The 24,179-nt window shown below is 47.0% G+C and overlaps 3 protein-coding genes and 1 long non-coding RNA gene across 16 annotated transcripts; 2 read left to right on the top strand and 2 right to left on the bottom strand.

The window, feature by feature from the left end:
* Positions 1 to 258: 258 nt before the first annotated feature.
* Positions 259 to 10,859, bottom strand: LOC108162263. Of its 4 annotated transcripts, none has more exons than XM_017296911.2 (6): positions 10,764 to 10,859; positions 2,726 to 3,548; positions 2,163 to 2,600; positions 1,349 to 1,501; positions 1,099 to 1,282; positions 259 to 1,035 (listed from the first exon to the last, which is right to left on the bottom strand). In XM_017296911.2, the coding sequence occupies exons 2-6, from the start codon at positions 3,023 to 3,025 to the stop codon at positions 704 to 706; spliced, it is 1,407 nt and encodes a 468-aa protein (XP_017152400.1). In that variant the 5' UTR covers positions 3,026 to 3,548; positions 10,764 to 10,859; the 3' UTR covers positions 259 to 703. The 4 variants fall into 4 exon arrangements, with proteins under 4 accessions (XP_017152400.1, XP_017152402.1, XP_017152401.1 ...); XM_017296913.2 differs by having other exon boundaries at positions 10,768 to 10,786; XM_017296912.2 differs by lacking the exon at positions 10,764 to 10,859 and adding an exon at positions 10,365 to 10,736.
* LOC117188970 lies at positions 1,568 to 12,302 on the top strand. Of its 9 annotated transcripts, none has more exons than XM_033393734.1 (4): positions 11,334 to 11,765; positions 11,824 to 11,835; positions 11,900 to 12,052; positions 12,122 to 12,302. In XM_033393734.1, exons 1-4 carry the CDS (start codon positions 11,657 to 11,659, stop codon positions 12,157 to 12,159), a joined length of 312 nt encoding a protein of 103 aa, XP_033249625.1. In that variant the 5' UTR covers positions 11,334 to 11,656; the 3' UTR covers positions 12,160 to 12,302. The 9 variants fall into 9 exon arrangements, 4 of the variants coding, with proteins under 4 accessions (XP_033249626.1, XP_033249629.1, XP_033249625.1 ...); XR_004473030.1 differs by having other exon boundaries at positions 11,751 to 11,765; positions 11,824 to 11,839; XR_004473032.1 differs by lacking the exons at positions 11,334 to 11,765; positions 11,824 to 11,835 and adding an exon at positions 1,568 to 1,582.
* A 905-nt stretch (positions 12,303 to 13,207) lies between these two features.
* Positions 13,208 to 21,838, bottom strand: LOC108162262 (fatty acid synthase). Its single transcript, XM_017296909.2, has 5 exons — positions 21,289 to 21,838; positions 14,483 to 21,225; positions 14,323 to 14,418; positions 14,103 to 14,246; positions 13,208 to 14,033 (listed from the first exon to the last, which is right to left on the bottom strand). The coding sequence occupies exons 1-5, from the start codon at positions 21,521 to 21,523 to the stop codon at positions 13,920 to 13,922; spliced, it is 7,332 nt and encodes a 2,443-aa protein (XP_017152398.1). The 5' UTR covers positions 21,524 to 21,838; the 3' UTR covers positions 13,208 to 13,919.
* A 488-nt stretch (positions 21,839 to 22,326) lies between these two features.
* On the top strand, positions 22,327 to 23,299 carry LOC117188971. 2 transcript variants are annotated; one of them, XR_004473034.1, is made up of 3 exons: positions 22,328 to 22,558; positions 22,816 to 23,049; positions 23,113 to 23,299. It is a non-coding gene; the product is annotated as an uncharacterized LOC117188971 (long non-coding RNA). The 2 variants fall into 2 exon arrangements; XR_004473033.1 differs by having other exon boundaries at positions 22,327 to 22,558; positions 22,816 to 23,299.
* The last annotated feature ends 880 nt before the right edge of the window (positions 23,300 to 24,179 follow it).

Here is a 24,179-nt window from a genome sequence, read left to right as displayed (position 1 = left end):
AAAAAGTACCATGTCATATTAAATTCTTTATATAGAAGCAAAACCATATAAGTTGCTTGGACATAGTAGCTTTTTGGCGCCTCATGCAGTACTTGTATCTTGGTAATTGTATAGTCTTTGATAGGTGATTGCTTAGATGACTACTAATGCCATGTGGTCTTAGACTTATAGAAGCATGAGCATAACATTTATTTCATCTTCAGCAGATAACCTCCTTTAATTTATTAAGTGAAAGATCATCCCCCATTGCTTTATACATATATTTACAAAGATTTATTCATTTCATTTTGCGCTATATGAAAATACGAATAATGTACAGTATTTATATTCGTAATCGTATCGGAGCGTGTGTGATGGTGCTGTCGTCACTACCTTTGTGATATTTGGACGATATGTATATATATATAGTAAAGTCGAAACTGCAGTGAAAAAGGCAAGTTTCTAAGTGACTGCCCAAAGACATTATTGGTTAACTTTTTTACAGGTGTAGGTAGTTGGTTAGGATAAGGATTATGAGTAGGATAACATCTAAGATTAGGCCTAAGTCTAGGGCTTAGGGCTACACATCTGACTCTTAAGTAAGCTCGTTAAACGTGAATTATGCGCGATTTAAGATTAGGCTTAGGCATTTTAAGTGTACAACTAGTTTAACAGCTAGACATAGAAACGATTTTAACGGTAACAAACAAGTCCGTATCCGGATCTAAACGATCTGAACGGTGGCATGTGGCTTCTCGATGAGGCTGCTCTGCGCCTCCTTATCCTTCTCCGCACTCCTGCCGAGCGTCGCGTGCTCCGGTTTCAGGTAATAGTGCGGCGGCGGAGGAGATGCTGATGATGATGATTGCGCCTTTTTGCGTCGCTCTCGGAGGAAGTGTAGACGCACATAGTTAATAGGAATGTCGACACTCTCGGCGCCAGCTCCGTCGGCATCAATGAAAACCCCACGCACCAGGATGGAGTTGGAGCATTTGAGTGCGGCCAGCAGCAGGAACGGTATGATGTGTGTTAGCCAGAAGCTCATCAGTCGATTGTCTACGGATGACAGGATCAGATTAAGCAAAGGTATGTAGTTTTACTTTGGAAAAATCCCTTTACCTGGATATAGATACACATCGAGTAGATTCCAGATACCGCGCCATGCATTCACCGCCCCAAAGAAGGTCATCAGATAGTAAATGTCGCATATGATCAGCTTCAGGATGCCGCTTATCCGACGACACACGTACCGCATCAGGGGATGGATGAGAAACGTCACAAAGACGGTCAGATATCCAATTAGCTGCACAGAGGAAAAAAACACTTAGACAGATGCAAAATGATTTGGCTAAGAAGTGTTTTGCCATACCAGCGATCCCCATGCCGACTTGGCCTTGTCCTTGGGAAATAGCGTCAAGTCGAAGATGCCCCAGACTCCGCGCCATGCTATTACCACCAGACTGCCAATGACAAAAACCGAGAAGAGTGTGTCCAGCACATACAGGCCAGGTTGATGGAAACCCTTCAGGAGAAGAAACGAGAAAAGGGAAACACAATTTAAGGATCAAATCACAAATCTATACTTTCCGGGATACACATACTGGTATGTTTATGTTAATGATATGGCGTTTTTAACAGATTATCTATAGAGTACTTTGAGTAGTATCTATACGTAAAACACGGGCAATTCATTTCATAAGAATTAATAGCCTTTTAGTTGCCTTTTTAATTTAATGAACTAATTTATTCAGACTATAAAATATTTAATTAACGATCGTAAGTACGATCGTAACACCTTTACATAAGTAAGAAGCATATTAAACTGCATTTTTATGATATTTCGTAATTTTTGTTATACCCCCAAAGTGTTTATTATAAAATTTTCTAGTAGTAACCATCTTGGACTCCATAGAGTATATAAATTCTTGATCAGCATGTACATATAGCCGAGTCGATATAGCGAGGTCCGATTGTAAGAAGCTTTGCAACTATAAGTTGGCTGCTGTGATACAATCAATGCTGGTTGCTATGAAACGACCAGCGGTGGCTGCCGTGTAACTATCAAAGCTGTGGAACTGCTAAAACAGGCTTCTACGTTGTCAGCTCTTTGTAAGAGCATCCGGATGGGATAGCTGGGAGTTTGTGTGTGGATGGAATTTTAAGTATTTTCAGGATTCACTTACGGGTATTTTGAACATGGTGTCCACCTCGAAATAGTCGGTTTTGTGGTCCATTGTTACCGTGTAGGGGGCGGCGCCCAGGTTGCGGAGGGTGCGCGTGGCGACCAGGAAGATGAGGGCTATTGCCGTCACCACAGAGACGATGATGAGGGAGTCCACGCTGGTCAGCCAGTCGCAGAGCATCCAGGCGCCGCGCCACATGTTGACACAGACAATCCCGAAGACGGCGGTGTAGAGCCGCGAGACAGCGTAGTAGGTGAGGCGTCGCTTGTCCGGGTGGATGTGCTCCTTGAAGAAGTTCTGGGTGATGGTGAACACGAAGTGCCCCACACCGCCGATGAGAAAGGAGGAGAGCGCGGAGAGAGGCAGGCTGCTCGGGAACAGGAAAACTCCCATCAGCTCCCAGGTGCCGCGCCAGTAGGCAATAACGCAGGGCGCCACCAAAAATTCATAGAGATGGAAATATTTTCATATAATATTTTATAGTATTTTTCGATATCGCGATATATGTATGTGTACACTGTTTTCTGATTCTAATAATAATAATAATAATAATTAATAGTTACCACCAGGCAGGAGAGAAGCATGTCCAGCAGCTCCAACAGGAGCTCGTGCAGGTTCCGGCGCGGCGCTTCCGGCATGTACTTCTCGCAGTGCATCGCTGTCTGGCCATGGACTTGGCCATGGACATGGCCATGTGAGTGGATGGGCAGGTGGGGATGCTGGTGCTGCTGCTGCTGCTGATGGTGCTGTAAGAGCTGCTGCTCCGACGCCAGCGCCGGGGATTGGCAATGAGATTTCTGTGGCTTGCTGCTGACGATGATCGGCGTCGGCCCTGCCGCTGTGCCCATGTCTGTAGTCAGCATCGCTGAACCGAGCCGAATCAAGCCGATCCTCTGATCTGATATGCTCTGCTCTGATGATGGGTTGCGTTGCTTTGATTGCTTTAATTGCTGAAAATTTCCACTCCGGATATGTTTGCCGGGCTTTGCTGGTCCTGCGCTCCAGCCGTAAGCGTATCCGCAATCGCAACCACAACCTGAACGCGGCGAATGCTCAACTGTTTTCGCAATGGTCTCGGGCTAGGCAGTTTGTGAATGAGGCCGTGGGCATTGTGTTCATTGCCAGCTCCGTCCGGCTGACAGAGAGAGAGAGAGAGAGAGCCCCGCTTCAGTGCCACCGACTGGTCCTCTCCGGGTCTGTGTTACCGTGGTTGCATCGCTGCTGCTGCTGATGATAATAATCTGGCACTGATAATTACTCGGTCTGTCTGTCTGTCTCTGGACAGTCTGTCACCTCTCCCTCTCTCCACCGACTGTCTGCTGTTGCATAATCCAGGTCCACATTTACATCAACGTTCAAATCCGCATCCACCGGGCGATTGGCTCTCTGGAAATGGAAATGTAAAGAATTGTTAGAAGATGGGGCCGCGCTATCCTTATCAATATTTAGTTTTCCCATAAACATGGTATAGCAAAGCAAAGAAAATAGTCCTAATGGGTAGTGTACTGTAAAATAGCTTATAGAACAGATAGTTCCCATAGATGTGCGCTTATCAGATTCACATCAGCCATCCCATCCTATCAAATCTGACTGTTTCCAGTATGCACCCGACAAGTAGAAAGGCATTGTCTTGTTGTTGGTATGAGTATGTACTGTAGAGCTCGTATCACTAGATTACATGTATACAGGGGTCCCTATTTAACTACATTAACTAAAAAGTACTTAAGTGATGACCTTATAAAAGAAACACTCATTTTTTCTCTGTTAGAAAATGAAGGGAACTTTAACTGAAGAAAAGGCAATACATACAACAAATATTATTAATCTAAAAGCATTTTACAATAATATAAGATATTTTATCCCATGGATGGTTCTACAACTATTATTTTTGTTTCATTGTTTCCCTTGGCAACCCTTCCATGTCCTTCCAAATACTCCTGATCGTAACCTGAAGGGAAATATATACAAATCGTATTTCATCATAGTGCTAAGCTTGGAAATCCTTTATTATATCTGAATATAGTATAAAATATATATCCACCATAAGATATATAAAGTCTGTTTGCCTCGCGCCCTTTTAGATGTCAGATGTCCCACATCCCACATGCCGCATTTATGATGATCACCTGAGAGCGAAGCTCTTTTACTGATAGCTCAACGTCAACGTGACAATCTGTGCGTTGAGTGGCCCTCCAGCAGACACTTAAGTCCGACGCTCCTGACTTATCTCAAGTGACTTAATAGATCCAATTTAGGCACATCCAAGAGCTTTGATTAAAACTAAAATGCCTCCGAAACAAAAAGCGAAAGTGATCCCGCACACGCCTCAGCGGAGACATTGACAGTGGCCCCACGATCTTGAACTCCTCCTCCCCACCTATGAAGAGGTCAGGGGCAGACGCCAAGCAGGGGGTGGGAAAGGGAAGAAAAGGCACTGAAGAAAATGATGATGCAATATCTAGGTGGGGGAGGGATGGGTGGTGATGCTTTATTTTTATCTCATGTACTTGTAAGGAAATATTCGAAGAATTCCATTCCAATATACCTCAACTAAAGTGCTTTAATTATGTGATTAAACTTCTATATTTAGAATATTCCTCACTGTCGAATGTAAGTGAGCAAACCCATTAACTTTGTTCTTTTTCGTTGTGTTTGAGCTATAGAAATTATTCAGTTTAAGTGTCCAGATATGATCAGGAAATTTATTTAAAAATTTGGCATATAATTTCATATTATTTTTAAAAGAGAGTATAGCCAGACAAGAGCCAGACTATTAAAAACGTTCAGTTATTGAAAAAGATCATCTATTGAAGATATCTACCAAATTTTTCCAGTGACTGAAAAGCTCTTCCCATGAGTTCTGATGCCTAAAAGATTTTCAAATCGAATTAATTTGAATACTCGTAGATCTGGTTGTTAATAGAGTTCAACTATCAAAAACGTTTGAGTGAGAACCTTGTTCAAGCATAAAATCATTTCAGTTTGATTCAATTTTGTTAGTTTATCAAAAAAAGCTGAGAATTGTGTTCAAAGAATGCCTAAAATGAACATAAATTATGTATAAAATATTCCACAAAATCGTTAATATTACAGAATGATTTTCATTACGTGTGAATGAAATATATTCGCCAGTGATTTATTTCATCAATTGCTCACTTGACAGTCTGTCTCTCTTCTCAATTATGCATCGACTGAATGGCTTTACCGCTAATTAAGAGGAACTCTCGCCCCCTTGGAATTAGTGCAGGATGTTTGTGATTTTCGTTTTCGTTTTTGGTTTTGTTTTTTTGTCTGGACAACGCGGCGTATGTGCGATAATTAAACACACGACTTGCTGGGGGCCTCCGGCGAAGGTCTCAGCTGCTGGGGAGGCTGCTGCAGCAGCAACTGCAGTTTGGGTCAAGCGCATTCACATTTAAATCAAAGTGGTGGACCCACTGGCTAAATAGATGCCCCGCGGAGTGGTTCATTGAGGCAGCGGCCGCCCAGCAAGACTTCCTCGTTTAGGTACCGCATGTTGATGGTTGGATCCAATAGATTGCATAGATAGATGGATGACTATATATACTCGTAAATTATATCTGGCATACGCATATACAGATTAGAGGAGAGAATGAGCTTTCAGCAGCGGCTGATTTCAAGTTCAAACTCCCCAAGTGGGCCAAATGACGTTTCAATGCAAAGTCAGTAAGGCCCATCCTCCAATCCCCATCCTTCAATCCCCATCCCCATTCCCATCCAAATCGTCCCTCTTTGCTGTACATTGTACTCCAATTAAGTCAGATAATTGACAAAGAACGGGTGACAATTCAAATGCCAAATTGGACGCTGAGCAACGACAACGACTCAAGCTCAATTTTTCGCAAGGTTCTTGATAAGTCTCCCGACTAAGCTAATTAGGTTTGCCAACAAATATATAGTCTCAAGCTGTATCTTGTGCATAGAAAGATAAGAGCCATCCATCCTAAACACTACAATCTCCTGAATTGCCTCGTTTTACGGTCTAGCTGATGTATTTGGAAATGATTAAACGTTTACGATTCCACGAGTGATTCAAAATATTTGTTGTTCGAAAGCATTTTCAGGTGTCTGCGAGGTGCCGACTGCGATAATGGAAAGAGTACATCTTTTACAGCTTGGTTTTGTTCAATATTTACTTTTGCCATTATCAGCATCTAAGTGCTATCTTTGGTGTCATTGTCAGATTGAATAACCGCTTCTATGCGATCTAATTCCACAAAGAAATATTAGAGAACGGGCAAACATTTGATACAAAACGAGCATCTTTTGTGGCAAACTGAAGAATATCATTCGATGAACTAAAGTATTGTTAAATATATCTAATTTCAATGTTTGTATTCTATCTGAATTCCTGTCGTTACCCAAAATGTGTCGTTCCTGATATCTATTTGCACATCTATCGACTTGTATGTATGTATATGTACATACTTTTATAAGGTCTCATTCAGCCAGAATATATTATGGTCGTCTGCATATGGAGACGAATATTTATAGAGCTATAGATTATATCTATTAGGTTCTTATCGAACTATGAAAATTAATTGTGCCTGTTTTATAAAGATTTGATTTGAGTTAATGGACACAGATTCTATTTATATGATACAAATCATAGAACTATTTCCCTCCTATGTTTTCCTCAACCAGCACAATCTATAAAAGTATTCTCTTGATTGTTATTAGCCGCTTCTGAGGTGAATGAATGTAATTTCACTAATAGTTCTAATAGGAATTCACCCCGACTTTATTGATTGTGTTTAGATTTTCATAGAACCTCTTGCAGAAACGAATGGAAATGGGCCACGACCAAATATAATTTTATGCACTAATCGTTGAAATCACTTTTAAAATGTACAAATCAATTTACTCAGATTAGATAGAACTTCCGTGGATCATTAATCGTTATCAGCTGTCGACTGACAATTTATTACAACATCATCTCTGAGCGGAAAATGCGTGGACAGCGATAAACACAACAAAACAAATACACACGTCTACACGCATACGCACACGCACCCGCCTCCTGTCACACTCACACTATGGTACTAGAAATGTAATAAATTTATGCAAAAGCAAAAACATTGGTTTACCGTTTCAAATTAGCAGTATTTTTTGCTTCTGCTTCTGCTTTTCTGCTGCTGCTGCCGTTGCGGCGTTGTGGGTGCGTGAGCTGAGCCGAGCCGAGAGTGCAAAAGAGAGCAAGAGTGCGATGAGCTTTTGGTTTTTTATATGTTTGTTTTCCCGTTTGGTTATTTTTTTTTTCTTCTTGGGTGAGGGGGTTTGTTGTAACGCACGCCTAAATTAAAGGAACATACATTTATGATTCGGATCAATTCGGATCTGGGTTTTGCGCAAAAACCAAAGCGAAATCTCTCCTCAAGCGCTGGAGACTGGGAGACAACACACACGCACCGGAAATGAGCGGCGCGACTTATCGTATTTTCGATATCGGTTACGGTTACGGTTTCGAGCTCGATTTCATTTGACCGTTAGTTGTGGAAGTTGAGGTTCGAAGAAGTTTGAGGTTCGAATGCGCGTAAGCGACTTCTGGCGCTACTATATATACAAATGCTTATAGAAATCCGCTAGACTAAGCCACACAAAGGCACATTACAAACAGACACACAGATACACACTCTCTCAGATATACACGGGCACCGTTGCAATCTAGTTTATTTGTACGGGTATACGTACGGGTATACGTACGGGTACGGGAGCACGGGCACGGTACGGTTGTTTGAACTTTTGCACGCTTCCCGTACAGCAGAGGACAGGCAGGCAGGGCAGACGCGTTCCTCTGATCGCTCGTCAGTCGCCAGTGGCCGCAGAAACTGAACTGGAAGCTGGAACCGCGTCTGATTTAGGTTTCGGACTCGGTCTCGGACTCGGACTCGGACTCGGTCTGAGTGGAGAGGGTGACATATTTCGCACTCATATGGCGGCCCCAATACCGCTCGAAATTGTGAGGGACGTCGAGTCAGCTTTTTGGATAAAGCCGTGTGCCACTAATCTCCCGAGATCCAACTAGTCCGAGCTTGGCGCTCAATATAAAACGCGCTCAGTGCTGATAGCGATAGAAATCTGTGATTCTCTGAATCAGATCTTCGAGTGTCGACCGTTCTCTTGATTAGTTTTTGCTCGATCTTTTTTGAGATTTTTGTCCAGCAGTTGTGAAACTTTCCGAAATTTTGTTCTATTCTTGGACAATTTTGAAATGATTTTTCCCGCGAGCTTTCTCATTCAGAGTGAAATGTGTTGCGACAGCTTTTCGTTTGGATATGGCAGCACTAGCACCCAGTGCCCTGGTAGTGGGTCAACTAGGAACTGTCTTGCAGGTGTCTCTGCATTACGTTCAATTCATAAATTCCAGTACAGACGAGACGGATCAAGGTTAGTTCAGGTTGTTATCTGTAAAACAGTTTCCTGTAAAATCTACCTAATTTGCATTGGATAGCCGCGCATGGCATGTCTTGTGTTCCATTAATTATTCAGTGTGAGAATTAGATCACAATATTGGGTCTTTGTATTCGATACTGTGTCGGCGATGTGCGCATCGGGGTTAAAGCCTCAAAACTGAATCAGTAAACAGTGTTTTTTGTTTTGTGATTATTTTATAATTGGAGTCAGATGGGGGCAGGGGCCAACAGTCGAAAGCTAGTAAAAATTTGAAACAATTCGCACTTAATAACTCATAAAAACGACTCAGTTGCATCGAGTGCAGGTCTATAAATATTCAATTAAGCCTGGGAACTGGACAGCCGACAGCCTGCCACTACACGCTTTTCTTTCCCTGGAAATCGGATCGATAATTTATGCGTGAATACTTAATTTTAGATAACAATATTTGATTGAATATTGCGATGTGATCTGATCAATGCGTTTTTGCAAATATATAAATTCAATTAGCCAGCGCATCAACAGCTCGCTGACAGCTGAAGATTTATATTGCAATTGATTCAAAAATTCCCATCTCTCACGAAACTAATTAGTCTCTCGGATATCGGCTCACTGCAATTGGGATCCCTGATTAGATTTGGGGATGGATCTGCCACATCTGCAAGAGTTCTTCAATAACAAACAGATGTGTGCCTATTTGGAGTGCCACTGAAGGTCTCTTTGTCTGATTATCGGAAACGTGGCACAGATAAGTCGGGACGGGTAAGTTTATGAGTCGATCGGGGTTTTTTTGTTTGCCGATTGCCAAAATATTCCTAATGCTTATTTAATGTCTAACCTTGAATTTCCCTGATTGAGATTGTACCAACCAAAATAGACTCAAGAAGGTGTCTGGGTTCTTGTCTCTCGGTTTTGGTCAATCACCAAACACTGCGGCAAATTTAATGATCTATTCAATGCGAGGCGTAGTTGAAGAGTTTCGGTTTGTTTACTGGGAAACATCCCCAAAGCCGGGAGGCCGATATATATGGTCATATATACAAAATATCCCAAAATATAATAGAATATTTGAGATAAGCTTTAAAGGATATACATCCACTCATGGCTACCTTATCTATCTAAGGAAAAACTTATAGAACTACTTTCATTGCATCGCAGAATGTTCAATAGGGTAATGTTTGTTAGCAAGCTGGGGCAGGACAATTTTGCTGTTCCCTCAAGTCCTACCTGCACATTCTTCCCTTTTCGTCTGCCTTTATGTATCTTTCTTCATCTTTGTTCTTTAAAAATGTACCTGACAATGATAACGATCATATATTATCCTATAATAATCACCTTTGACATACCCAGAAATATTTATTAATTATTGCTGCTATTATTTACCAATATCTTTAGCCGTCGAATTTGTAGTTTGGTATTGCTTTCGTTTTTCTCCTCCTCCTAAGCTAGTTCAATCTTAAAATTTTTTGAATCCATTTTTAATTCATTTACAACAAAGAAAAAAGGAGCCCCTTAAGCTCCTGTTGGCTCCAGCATTCCGGCATTTGATCATAAATCAGATGCGAACAAATAACGTAGTTTATATTTTATGGCAAGCATAATTGGAAACAAACTATAATAGAAATAAACCTCAAATAAAATAGGGCATAAAGTTATCAATAAATGATTTCAAAACGCATTCACTTTAAAAAAAATTCAATGAAACAATCTTGGAAAACCCAAGTAGTGCCACGAAGAAATAATCTTTTAAGAAAGTTAACCAATAGCCAAATTACAGTTTTATCTTACCAACTTTAATGATAACGCCTATCGAAAAACCGAAAAAAGTTCGGAAACTATGGGGCAGGCGAGGCAGCAGCACAATGTTTATACGAAACACCTTTAAAGCCGGTCACAATATTACTAACCTACCACAAAATAAACATACTTCAACTAGGGATCTATTTCGGATTTGGTAGCGCTTTTGGTTTTTCTGCCGCGGCCAGACAGCGCAGCGTGATATTCCAATGTCAATCGCTATACAGATTTCGGTCAGATCGGTCAGACCTAAGTATATGCAAATGAAACGCGTCCAAAGATCACCAAAAACCAACGCAAACCACCGATCACCGATTGTTTTAAGTTTTGCTGGATTATTTATTAATATTATTAATTAGCTTAAAGACGCAATAGAGTAACGATATTTACATACGACTCCACTCCTCCGATTCCGTCGCGCGTTGTTCAGTAACTGAAACTGAACGTTGCCAAATATTTATACTACTCCACTCCACAGCATAGCATAGCACAGAGAGGTAGGCGCCCAAATCGGCGGCTGGGCGCGTGCTGTTATCGCCAGTGGCTGTGCCAGTGCCCACTGCTGATAAGGCTACAGGCGAGAGGAATATGAGAGGTATAAATATGAGTTCTACTATGTATATACCACTCCGTTAAGCTGTTTGACTGGGCCACTTTGCTCCGCCACGGCGGCGATTAGAAATTAATGTAAATGATTCCCAGCCCAAACCGATTTTCATGTGTATTTTTCCGCTTTGTCCGCCCACGGTTCTCGTTTTCGGATCGTTCTCGCTCTCGTTCTGGGCCAATTCCAATTGTCTAAAACGTGCTCCTATCGAGGAATCGCGAAAAAACACAGACATAAAGGCCAATCAGGCGTCGTTGCCGGGTCATAAAAGTCTCGAGCAATGACTCGCTATCGATGCCGACGCTCCAACGGAGCGGGTTCGCACTTTCCAGCGTTTATAGTCGCGTCACATCTTGTTTGGAATTGCAAGCGTTTTAAGTCGCCATGGATTTCAAACGCACGAAAATTTAATTTTAGGCGTTTTAAATCGCTCAAGAGTCGCTATTTGTCGAAGTTTTAGACGCGATTATACATATCTTGAATATTTATTTTAATAAAACTATTTACAAGAACTACAGCAGTCAAATGTGGTATCCAGACTATTTTTTTTAAACACCTGTTCTCAGAGACTAACAATACTTAGAGACATATTTCCCAAATAGTAGAAGAATGCTCTCCTCAAAAACCCAAATAAACATATTCCCAACAAAAAAGTAAACCTAGTAACCCATGCCCGATGAAACCACAGTTTTCAAATTTTGATTTGTGTAAGAATACTGGAAAATATCAGTCTAGCAACGGGAGTCAGCCCGACGACATCAACACAAACACATCGGAGCAGTTTTGTAAATATGTAAATATTTGTAATTAGTTTTAAGTCTAAAGTGTGAATTTATTTTTAAGTTTTACAACAGTGTATGTATGTCTTAATTGTATGTTTTTAAATAGTGTTCTTTTCATAAAATGCACATTTTTTCAGTCTTCGGAGTCGTACAGAGCATACAGATGCAGGGACAAAATATTAAGAGCAGTACAGCAGCAAACAGAACTCAGGAACAGTACACCATTGTCCAGCAGTACCCAACCAGCCACAAAAAATCAGCGATCAAAACAATGGAGCATAAAACGAATGGTAATTGTTTCACCTCAGAAAACTGCGAAAATACGTTTTCCATTTCATTTTGTGCAATCCATTTTTAAGATATAACCGATGACGACTTGGAAACGACTCGGATTTGAAGTGTGGAGTAGGCCTACTGGGGATACCACGTAAAAAAAAAACGCGCCCAGATCTTTACCAAATGTTGGTGGTGTGGAAAAGAGTTCATTAAACTGTCCAAATAGAAACGTATAGTACGAATAAATAAAGAATGACAAATTCATTTGCGTTGTATTAGTTATTGGTCCACATTTGACAAAAATTCAAGAAACATTTCTAATACAATAATCACAAGAAATGGAGAGCCCACTTGATTTTTTTTGTTGGAAAAAGTAAAAAATCGTTATAATTTTGTTATGTGGAGACGCGACTACTTGATTTAAATAAAAGGTGTTTTTAAACATTGCAATTTAAAAGCATTTTTAAAAGAAAAGCATGGGTTAAATGCATTCACAAATCCATAGATGTTTTCGAAAAAACAAAAGGAAGGAATGAATAGGTTGGATTTCTCCGAGCTACTTTTTCCCACAGTACAATCCACTAGTCTAGTTTCCGTTGGGTGCGAAAAAATGGCTTCAAATGTTACCAAACACCGATGGCCGTTGTAGATCGAGAATGTACGTACTATTATTCATGTTGTTTTGTTGTGCATACATTTTCCGCAAGCCCATAAATATGCTTTAAACTGTCGAACGATTAAAGTCCCCCAGAACCTTCGGCCTAATTTATACGCGATTATAGTCGCTTGAAAGCACCTGAAATTATTGTGAAAATCTAATTAATTTCAGGCGTTTTTAATCGTTGTTAAGTCCACATGGACTACTCGATAAGAGATTTTCGCTTTAGGTCAGGCGCAATCGCCAGCTGACAAAAGGTTATTGTGCCTTTTAAAACTCCGATCCGACCCAATCCGATGACAGCCAGCAATCAGTCTACACACGTAAGTATATGCACTCACAAATGAATTTAAATATTGATATACATATATGTGCAATATGTATTTGTACCCAGACAGAGGCACGGTATGGAAATAGCTGGAATATTGGTCATTGCGTGGTAAAATATAATAATATATCTGGTCTCACCCATCTGAAAATACAGAAAATTCCCTGAATAAAACGCATTCGATTTCCATTAAACTTTAGTATGGTGTAATTTTAATATCCACAATATTCATGAGTGATCAATTTTTGGGCGATTATTTTATACATCAAGAGAAAGATAACAAATCTCGTGTGTGGGATTAGATCGAGGAATGAATTTCATTACATGCGCGACTACAAACTGTAGGCTTACGAGCTAGGAATTTAAACTAGAATATACGTTAGAGATAGAGCATATAAGATATATTTGGTAAGTGTGGGGACATCTAGTGGCCAGCTCTCAAGGAATGTCGCGTCGCGGGTACTACTGTACTCTGTGCACATAGCTTTAAGTGTGATTTAAAGGTGGATCCCATCCACTCAACTGCCCGGAATCGCAGCGTCTGTAGACTGCAATTTTGGACCTATCGTCCACAGGCGCTGCAAGACGGCAGTTAAGGTTTAAGGAACATCCGATCCGAGATTAGTTTTATCTTTTGTTGCTGTGCGTAAATGGTTAATTCTTGGATTACTGATATTGGGAGAGAGCTTGCGTTTTCTTGCGACTCAACAACGTAAATTCATTCACTAAATAGGTGCTAACTAGATGCGATGTGAGAGATTTTTGTGGCTCCACATTGCTCCTTTGCTGCAGCGAGTGGGACACGAGTATTGGATGTGTGATGCGGTGATGCCTGCGGTGTGGTTTATTGGTCTGCCACATCCACAACACTCTTATGCTAATCCTTTACTTGGATCTACTTGAACAGACGCTTCAGTATGCTCTGGATGGTCGTCAGCGACTGATCCTCTATGAGGAACGTGCGATGGTTGCCCTCCACAGTGTGTACTTCGACGGGTTTTGTGCAGACCTAAAAGGATAAATCAAAAGTTACATTTTGTGTCCCAATTTTGTTTGCAATTGTTGTATGGAAACCTACCTCTTTTAGGCGATAGTCCTCATCCAGCTTTGCAGAGTTTTCTGTGGGCTTGACAAGAGTGACGTTAGACTTGAGCTTCAGCGTCGGCTTGTAGCTGTCGGCCAGCTCCAGTTTCTTGTAGAACAGAGTAGCGGACTTCCTGATCTGTTGACCGATAAAAGAAAAAACAAAGAGAGTTCTAAAAAGTTCCCAGGTTATAAAACTGTGTCTGCTTTCTTACCGTCTCCACGGGCTGTGTGATCTCCAAGCTCATAAGCTCGGCAAATTTCTCCAGTTTTTCCTCCCATGTGGGGATCACCAGAAGCAGTCGCACCAGCTATAAAGGGTAATGAAAGGATGAGTATTCCTCCATCTATTATCTAGTGTTCCTCTGGACTTACCGCCTTGTAGTCAATGTTGGCCAGGACAATGCCAAAGTAGGCCAGACCGTAGCTCTGGTTGCTGTTGGCGTCGTCGGCCGTGTAGCGCTGCTTGAAGCTGCTCGTGTACCAGTTGACGTAGGTGGGCGCTCCGTCCAGCATGATCACGTTGGCTACTTCGTTGGTGTCCTCCAGGATTGCGGTCATAACGTAAGTGAGCAGGCAGCCAAACGAGTATCCGGCTAGCTTGTAGGGTCCCTTGGGCTGGACTGTACGGATCTGTTGGATGTAGAACCTGGCCGCAGCCTCAACGGAATCGACGGGGACGGCATCGGTGAACTGGAGTCCATAGGCAGGCACCTCCAGTCGCTTGGCCAGTGGCTCCAGTGCGGACGCAAAGCCTTCGATGGGCGAAATAAAGTAGATGGGCGTCTGCTTGCTGTTGGCCGGCGCCTTCGTCTCCAGTCGCACGATAGCCTCTGTGGGTATCAGTGCCGTGGTGAACACCACCTGCGTTCCATCGCCCAGGGGGCTGGTTGTGCGCGAGGACGGGTTCGATGTGATGCTGGTGGCATCTGCTGGCGCACCCGATCCATTAACAGCACCGGCGGCGGCCGAAGCTGTTACAGTTTTCGTATCGGCTCCACCGTCCATTTGCTTGAGAGCTCCAAATGTCAGCTGACGGATCTCTTGGGCGGACAGCACAATGTCAAAGTTCCTTTCCAGAGTCTGCTTGATCTCGGCACTCATCAGCGAGTCCATGCCCAGATCAGCTAGGGAGGCGGCATCCTGGATATTCTTGGTGTCGCGCAGACCCAAAATGTTGGCGATGGTCGCAATCAGGCTGACGCCGGCCGACGAGTCGGATTTGCGCTTCTCGGCCACCACCATGGATGCCACGACGGGATGCGGCTGCTGCAGGAACAGGTCGATGGTTTGCAGGCAGGAGGGCATGCGCTGGGGCAGGGTGCCTCCGATGACGGTGTCATTGTCGCCGAGATTCTCCAGCACCAAACCGGTATCTCCGATGGCTCCCCACTGGATGGCTGTGCCGGGGAAGCCGCTCACCTGCCTCTGCTCGCAAATCCGCTCCATGGCAGAGTTGGCCAGGCCGTAGTTCGTTTGGCCGATGTTGCCGCGGCCGCAGGACACACTGGAGAAGCAGATAAAGTAGTCCAGCTCCGTGCACGTGCTACGCGAATATTGGTCCAACCACTTGGTGGCCGTCACCTTGGGATCGGCCACCGTCTTGAAGTCCTTGGCCGTCTGATCCTCGATCAAGGCATCCCTGAGCACGGCAGCCAGATTGAAGATGCCTCCGACCAAAGCCAGCTTGTTGCTGTTCTCCAGCAGCTTCTTGGCCCCAGCGGCGGTGGTCACGTCGCTCGTATCGATCACTACCTTGACGCCACGCTCCTCCCAGCGACGGATCATCAGACCCTGGTAGCCGGTCTTCACGCCCGACCGAGAGGTGAGCACAATGAAGCGGGCACCGCGGGACACCAGCCAGTTGGTCAGCTCCAGGCCGAAACCGCCAAGACCTCCAACCAAGATGTAGCTCTTCTCTGGGTGCATGTAGGTGCGGGGAATGGCATTGATGAGACGCGCCTTAGGCTTGAGAGCCTTCTTGCCGGCCTCCTCGTCGCGCACCTTGATCACGACTTTGCCGATGTGCTTGCCGGAGGCCATGAACCGGAAGGCCTGCTCCACTTGCTGGTCGTTGAAGACGGTCGTGGGCAGCGGCAGGACAGCACCGCTCTTGATGCCCTCGGCCACTAGGGTGACGACCTGGTTCTGCATCTCCTCCTCGCCCTCCATCACGCTGTCCAGCAGGATGCCATGGAAGGAGGTGTTCTTGAGGAACACGGACATGCCCAGGGGGCTGTTGTTGCTCAAATCGAATTTGCCAATCTCCAGGAAGCGTCCATTGAGACCCAGGCAGCGAATGGAGGCCTGCAGCTTCTCCTCAGAGAGGGAGTTGAGCACCAGATCCACACCGCGTCCCTTGGTCTCGCGCATCACTAGCTGCTCGAAGGAGGTGTCACGGGAGTTGCCAATGTGCCGCTCCTGCAGCTTGGGGAATCGCTTCAGCAGGAACTCGCGCTTCTCCTTGCTGCCGACGGTCGTGAAGACAGTCAGACCATGAGCCAGGGCCACCGAGATGGCTGCCTGGCCCACACCTCCGGATCCTGCATGGATGAGAATGCGCTCGCCCTTCTTCATCTGTCCGCGCACCACCAGAGCGTAGTATACGGTGGAATAGACGCAGGGAACGGTGGAGGCCTCCTCCATGGTCCACTTGTCGGGTATCTGCCACATCATGCGCTTGCTGGCCACACAGGTGGTGGCCAGCGACTTGGCCGGCACCATGGCCATGACGCGACGTCCCTGTGTGTCGCGTCCGGCAAACTCCAGTCCGAGAACGCAGTCCTGTTCGGCGAGGTCTCCGGGTAGGGCATCGGCGGCCAGTTTTCCGGATGTCAGCATCACGTCACGGAAGTTGATCGGCGCATAGTAGACGGTACAGGTCTCCAGGTTCTTGTCGGCTGCGACGGCAGTGTCGCCCTTGGCCGCTTCGATCCACTTGAGCGACGCTAGGTCGCCCTTGACCAGAGCATTCACGTAGGCATGCTCCACCTGGAGTGTGGCCTGTTGGGTCTCCAGCTTCAGGTGGCGGAAGGTGCCCCAGGCGCCGCCCTTTAGCACATTCGAGATGAGATCCTTCTCCAGCTGCTTGCGGTAGAGCGGCGCAGTCAGGGAGAACTTCTCCGCCTTGGCGTCCTGGACAAACACGAGGCGCGCCAGCTTGCCGCCGTTCTCGTTCTTGATGCAGGTCATCAGGCCAACGGCACCGAAGAGCTCCTCACCCTGGCACACCACATACACGTACTGCTCCTCCGTGGAGGCTGTGAGAAGGGCCGCCTTGAGGTCATCCACCCACTGGAAGTTCTGTTCGGTGACCTGCACGACCACAGATTTGCGTGTCTTCAGATCGATGGCACGGCGGGCCAGCACCAGGACGCGGGTTGCACCCAGACTCTGCTCCTGCACGACCACCAGTCCAAACTTCTCGAGGAGCGCACGTCCCGTCTTCGTGTAGGTGTTTACGGTCTCCTCCAGGATAAGGAAGCCAGTCTCGCGGATGCTGGCAATGGAATTCTCGAGGGTCTTGGTATCCGGCCGGGACAGCACATCGATGCCAAAGACAAAGTGACAGTTCTGCTCTACGGGCTCCACGAGCACATCCTTGGACACAACACGCACCCCCGAGTCGCCCAGGGCGGCCGTAATGGTCTCCTCATTGTTGTTGGATGTGACCACGGCCACATCGCCGGTGAGGACGGGCTCTCCTTCGATGATCTGCAGCAGCCGATTGGCCACCAGGACATCCGGATTCCGGCCATTGGCCAGCTCCACGCCTTTAAGCTTCACGGCTCCGCTGGAGTTCTCGATAATCAGTTGGATGGCCACATCCAGGGCGTGCAGGCGCGCCTTCTCCGAGTTCTCGTGGAGCTCGCTCGTGTTGATCTGCGGCACAAAGTGGTAACGCTCCAGGGTAGGTGGGGCCTGGGTGCCCGGACGACGTTGGGCCAGAGTGGCCTTGAGGCCACGCAACTCCACGCCGCCGCTCTTGATCACATTGATGTCGCTGTACCAGGAGACGGGAAGGCCCGTTTCGGTCTGCTCTTTCTCGGAGAGAGCAGCCAGCAGCTCCAGATGCTTCACGGGATTCAGGACGGCCTTCTCGATGCGCGTGGGCAGATAGAGCTCACGGAGGTTCTTGCTGAGGATGCTGAACTGCAGCATGGTGTCCATGAAGCTGATCCAGTTGTCCACCCACTGCAGCTGGCCGGCAGAGGCCACCGTGTCCGACTTGACGATGCCACGGAAGATTCCGCCGTAGTCGTAGCCGCGCAGACGCAGCTCCTTGTACACATCATTGGTGGCCAGCTCCTTGGCAGCCTTGTTTGCCGTTTGGGGCTCCAGCGGCAGCTCCTCGTTCTCAATGGACTCCGGGATGGTGATTCTGCCGGACACGGCCAGGCTGCCGCTCTCGCAGATCTCAAAGGCTCCAGTGCCGTCGAAGAAATTGATGCCAAACTTCACGACCGCGTTCTTGTTGAGGATGGTGGCCCGGTGGAATACCAGGTTCTCCATCACGACGGGCGTCTTGTGGAACTCGCCGCCGCGCATCTTGGCAAAGGTCATCCAGGCGAGCGTCATGTAGCCCGTGGCCGGGAACAGGATCCTTCCGTCGATGGTGTGGCCGACGAGGAAGGCGTCGTCCTCCTTGGACAGATCCACCTCAACGATGGTCTCCCCGGAGGAGGTCTCCTTGCCGAATTTGGCCACCAGCCACTTCTGGGTGTGATCCCAGCCAATCTTCGAGTTCAACATGGGGGTGCCACGGCCCACGGGATAGCTGATAGGACGCACCAGGTTGAGAACCTGCGGCTGGGCACCGGCAGCGAAGAGCTTGCCCACATTCGTGAGGAAGAACTCCACGTTGTTCTCGTGGCCGCGCTTCACCAGACTCAGATTGGTAGCCTCTGGGCCCAGGGCGCGCTTGAGGATGGCCTGCAGCAGGCCGTGCGGCGCAATCTCAATAGAGATGGCATTCTTGGGCACATGCTGGAGGGCCTCGTGGAAGAGCACCGGCGACAGCAGATTGTTCACATGATAGGCGGCCGACGACTGCTTGGCCACTGGGGTGCCCCACGCCGATTCCGGAATGCTGGTGCTTACCCATCGAGCGGTGCGGTTCTTGGCATTTGGGATGATCTTCTCCAGGCTCTTACGCAGCTTCGGTCCGGCATCGGCAATGTACTTGCTGTGGAAGGCATAGCCACTGGAGTTAACGGCCTTCGCGAAGACGTCCTCGGCATTCAGTTTGACCACCAGCGCCTCAATGGAGGCCTCCGGTCCGGAGATGGTACAGTTATCCTCGCTGTTGTGGCACACGGGGAAACAGTCGGCGGGCACACGCTTGTGCGCCTCCTCCCAACTAAGGCCCACGGCTGCCATTTTGCCCTTAGAGAGCTGCGTGTCCAGGATGCTCTTGCCACGCCAGTAGGCAGCCAGCACGGTCTGTTCAGGAGTGAAGCAGCCGTCGGCATAGGCACATCCCAGCTCGCCCACAGAGTGTCCAACGATTCCGTCGGGATGGATGCCCAAAGAGCTTAGCAGATCGGTAAGGGCCACCTGCATGGCGGCAATCGAGATGAAGGAGTTCAAGATGTTTTCGAAGCTCTTGTCCGTGGAGCGGGTGAGCACATCGATTAGATCGACGCCTTCTGGTTTCAGCACATCCGCGCAGCGTTGAATGGTCTCCGCGAAGGCATCAATTTGCATCAGATCCTTGGCCATGCTGGCCCACTGGCTGCCCATGCCCGAGTACACATACCAGACGGGCCGCTTCTCGTCCGTGAACTCCAGCACCTCGCGCTGGAGGGTGCCCTTGCTGCTGCTGACCACGCCGTAGCCGCGGAAGTAGTGCAGCGGAATGGGCTTCGAGTGGATGTCGTTCAGGAGCTGCAGGTACTCGTCGTCATCGGCATGGCCGGCGGCCGACTCCAACAGCTGCTCCACAGCCTCAAAGGTGCGGCCAGATGCCAGGACCACCTTCGGACCGCTGTCACGTGGTGTGAGAGCCTTGGGCTTGGGGTTCGACTTGAGGATGACGTGGGCATTGGCTCCACCAAAGCCGAAGGAGTTAAGACCGATGATACCGCCATTCCAGGGCAGGTTCTTGTCCACCACCTTGAGACGGCCATCGACCAGGCCATACAGATCCGGATTGGGTTTGTTGAAGTGCAGATTGGCTGGGATGACGCCCTCCTCCATGGCAATCAGGATCTTGGCCACGGAGCATACACCAGAGGCAGGCTCTGAGTGTCCCATGTTCGACTTGACGGATCCGATCAGCAGGGGACTGGTGCGGTTCTTGCAGAAGAAGTCCGTAATGGAGTTGACCTCCTGGGGATCACCGACCTTGGTGCCAGTGCCGTGGGCCTCCACATAGACCACGTCGTTGGGGCTGAGTCCTATCTCCTCGTACGTCTCGCGGATCAGTCGGTTCTGCATGCTGCCAATGGGATAGGTGATGCCCTGCTCCTTGAACCCGTCCGTGTTGGTGCGCACATTCAGGATGGAGGCGTAGACGCGCTTTGCCTCGGAGACGCGCTGCAGGAGCAGCACCACACAGCCATCGGAACGGACATAGCCGTTGCCGGACTCATCGAAGGCCTTGCAGCTACCGTCCGGGCTCAACATGTTCAGGCGTTTGAACTGCAGCGACATGGTGGGCTTGAGTATTAGCCCAGCTCCGGCCACAATAGCATTGTCGATCTTGCCCTCGCGCATATCGGAGAACGCCTGCTCCAGGGCGTACAGGGAACTGGAGCACGCAGTGTCAATGCTGTAGCTGGGTCCCTTAAAATCGAAGGTGAAGGAGATGCGATTGGCGAACATGGCGCGGGCACATCCCGTGAGGCCATAGCCATTCACGCGATCGGCATCGCAGCACCAATGCTGCTCCGTCTCCGAGGTGGAGACACCGATGTAGACGCCAGTGCGAGAGCCGCGTAGATCGGTGGGATTGAGACCAGCATCAATGATCGCCTCGTGGGTCAGCTCGAGGAGCATGCGCAACAGGGGGTCCATGCATTCGGCTTGCTTCTGGTGCACGCCAAAGAACTGCTGGTCAAAGTTCTCCAGATCGCTTTCCTTAATCTTGCCCATCCTATCGGGCAGTCCATAGAGACCTGTCGGTGTTAGAGATCATCCTTTAGCTGAGAGATCTAGGGCTGGGAAGGGAGACTACTTACCGCGCTCCCAGCGTCTGGGATCATCGTTGACCATGTCCACGCCATTGAAGAGATTCTGCTTGAACTCATCAATGTTGGAGCTCTCGGGAAGGCGGCCAGAGAAGCCAGTTATGGCCACCTCATCGTTCAGCACGGGCTGTCGCGGCACATAGTGTCCGCCACCCAGGTCCAATTGGGGAGCGGCACGCGTGGCGGGCTCGGCGGTGATTACTTCTTCGGCAAAACGGGCTGGCATCTTGGGGCTGTTACTATTGCTGTCGTTGTCCTTGTTCTGGTTATGATCCTGGTTCTGGGTATGGTTGTGCGTGTGCGAGTGCGAGTGGGAGGTGGAGGTGCTCGGTGTTATCTGCGTGTCGTCTGGCTCCTTAAAGGCGTCAGGTTGATGGGAATTCTGCTGCTGCTTGTTGCGACGACGGCGACGGCGATTGGCTCGGGCACTTTTGCCGTTATTTTGGCCACTGGGAGAATGATGCTGCTGGTTTTGATGATTGCTCTTAAAGGCAACAGGATGCTTCTGGTCCACGGCTTGCAACAGGTTTGAGTGTGGCGTCTGTAAATACGAGTATATATGAGCAAATGAGGCGATAGGTCTTTGGTAAACTGATGCCATTTTAATCTCAGAAAAAATGTCTACAAAACTGAGGAAATCAAGAGCTACTTGTTCAAGTATGTAAATCTATTTGGCGTGTATAGAAAGTCTCTTTGCCGCCGGCTTTGCTTATGGAATATGGGACGCTCTAAGAGTGAATTTTCGAAGGCTCAACTCAATACTTCAATCATTACATTCCCTTCAAAATTTGATTTCACGAAAAATGCATAGCATACCACAAGGTGCAACAATTTAATACAATATCAACCCTTTGATTGGTAGAGTAGGGGTTTAAATGGTATTTTTTGACTTCGAAGAATTCGAAATATTTATTTTTAGTCTGTTTTTAAATGTCTAACAAAGAGCCTGCTGAGTCATGCTGTTTTTTTTATTTTTATTTCTCTTAACATTTATTCAATTTTCCACAAAAGCTGGCGGCAGAACTGTGGTGCCTACATAACAGGGCAGAGCTGTTAAGTTTTTGCAGCCGCTGTTAAAGCTCTTTGGCGTTTCGATGGAAAGCTTTGGACAGCTGAGAGCTCGCTCTCGCTCTCCCCGAAGCTAACGCAGAAGCAGCCGCCGACGCAAGCCGTTGTACCGGTACCGGTGTCTGTCGCCAGACAGACGGGCAGCAGGCAGCAGCAGACTCTGGGCAGCAAGCAGGCAGGCAAGCAGTGGAAAGTTAGTATAGACATTACAAATCAGGTGATTTCTGGAGGAGCTTTTGACGCGCATGTGGCTGGCCGGGCTGCATGTTTGTTATGGGCGGCTTTCTAGTGTTGTGGCGTGATGATGCGATGTCGCAGCCTAACAGCAGCTGCCAGGGGCAACTTGTGGCAGTAACAGTAACAGTGCAACATGCTTTGCGTTAACATAGGCACAGCTCCCTCTGCCTCTCTCTACGCTCTTCATATTTCTCACGCAATCAATCCCCCTAGGCACAATACAAACACAAGCTGCTTTCTCATTCGCCGAGAAACTCGTACGATGTGCAGAAGAATGATTCAACAAAAGGGAAAGAAGTAAGTGACGAAGGCAGTTCTGTTGGCGGTCGGTCGGTCTCCCCCAGAGCGTCGCTAGAAGAAGCGGAAGAACAAGAAACAGCGGACGCCCGAAAATGCTATGTTGCTGCCGGCAAACGATGGCAAATCGGCACACTCACCTTTTTGTAGGTAGGTACTGTGATAGTGAGCGAGCGAGAGAGAGAGCTTATCGTTTTTTCTGCTCATCCAAAGCATTTCGATGCTATGTTTATGTTTATACCCCTGCATCAGGTATTACGATTTTTACTAGAGGTCTGCAACACTTAGAAGATGGAATCTTCTTAGTAGGGAACAGTACAACATATGGGATAGCGCGCAGTCGTAATATATTTATACCAAGCGAAGGTATTAAAGTGTAGATAACAAATACTATTACATATCATCAAAATCGAATGACTGCCATGGAAAAGGGTATCAAAGGCTACGGTAGTCGAAGTTAATTTCTTGTTGCCATAGTAATTGTATGTCAGAGCGAAATTTTGCATGCCAACCGGCACACATATACACACACACATGAGCTGGACGCGTGTACCATTTGTTTAGTGAGATAAGGTGGCGTGATTTCTCAAGTTCATTCAAGTATTACTTTCATAGTTTTTGTTGCTGGTCTGTTCCCCGATTTGTTTGCTTTGTTTTAGCTGTGCCTGCTACAACCCAACATCCTCTATAGATCCTTTTACTTTTATTGCCAGCGTTCTCTTCGGTATTGATTTCTCCGCTATTCATCAGACTCCACTATCTCTGTGTTCGTGTATGTACATATGTGTGTGTGTGGGTTTCACCCATCATCAGGCCATACTGCTAAAAATTGCGTCATTAGATAAGCAAACATGTAAACAAACCACCCCTCCTCAGTGTCCCTTCCCTAGAATCGGGGTAGGGGTCTTGGGCACTCTATATTGTTTATTTATGCACTCGGTTCTATTTTCACAGTTATCGATTTTGGCCAGGGTGGGGCAAGGCAGAGACTCAAGTGCACGTGTACTGGAACCTCTATACACCCTATATCCAGCACCCAGCACCCATCTATCCATCTACATATAATTAGCCCTCATTCTCATCTCACCCACTAAAACTTTTGGGGTGGAGACGATGATTATGTCTCAAGTTTATGCACTTCGGCGATAACTGATAGCTGGGAGGTGGGCCATGGGGTGATTCCGAACCGAGCTGATAAGGCGGTGTGGCGCTGCCTACTCAAACGAGTCTGCACCTGATCGGAACTGTTGGACCGACGCCAAACGCGTGTAGAACAGGAA

Source organism: Drosophila miranda, chromosome 4 (assembly GCF_003369915.1).
Source record: "Drosophila miranda strain MSH22 chromosome 4, D.miranda_PacBio2.1, whole genome shotgun sequence".
In the NCBI taxonomy this organism is placed as follows: Eukaryota; Metazoa; Arthropoda; class Insecta; order Diptera; family Drosophilidae; genus Drosophila; species Drosophila miranda.
Note: the sequence above shows the minus strand (reverse complement) of the source record. Positions and strands in the feature narration are given on the sequence as shown.

Excerpts from the sequence above, each read along its gene's own strand:
- LOC108162263 (XM_017296911.2), bottom strand. The coding sequence starts at position 3,025 with ATGCTGACTACAGACATGGGCACAGCGGCAGGGCCGACGCCGATCATC. Across the intron at positions 1,502-2,162 it reads ACACCATGTTCAAAATACCC|GGTTTCCATCAACCTGGCCT; the intron begins GTAAGTGAATCC and ends CTTCTCCTGAAG. Across the intron at positions 1,283-1,348 it reads AGTCGGCATGGGGATCGCTG|CTAATTGGATATCTGACCGT; the intron begins GTATGGCAAAAC and ends TCCTCTGTGCAG.
- LOC108162262 (XM_017296909.2), bottom strand. The coding sequence starts at position 21,523 with ATGCCAGCCCGTTTTGCCGAAGAAGTAATCACCGCCGAGCCCGCCACG. Across the intron at positions 21,226-21,288 it reads TCCCAGACGCTGGGAGCGCG|GTCTCTATGGACTGCCCGAT; the intron begins GTAAGTAGTCTC and ends TAACACCGACAG. Across the intron at positions 14,419-14,482 it reads CCAACATTGACTACAAGGCG|CTGGTGCGACTGCTTCTGGT; the intron begins GTAAGTCCAGAG and ends TACCCTTTATAG.
- LOC117188970 (XM_033393734.1), top strand. The coding sequence starts at position 11,657 with ATGAAACCACAGTTTTCAAATTTTGATTTGTGTAAGAATACTGGAAAA. Across the intron at positions 12,053-12,121 it reads AATGGAGCATAAAACGAATG|ATATAACCGATGACGACTTG; the intron begins GTAATTGTTTCA and ends TCCATTTTTAAG.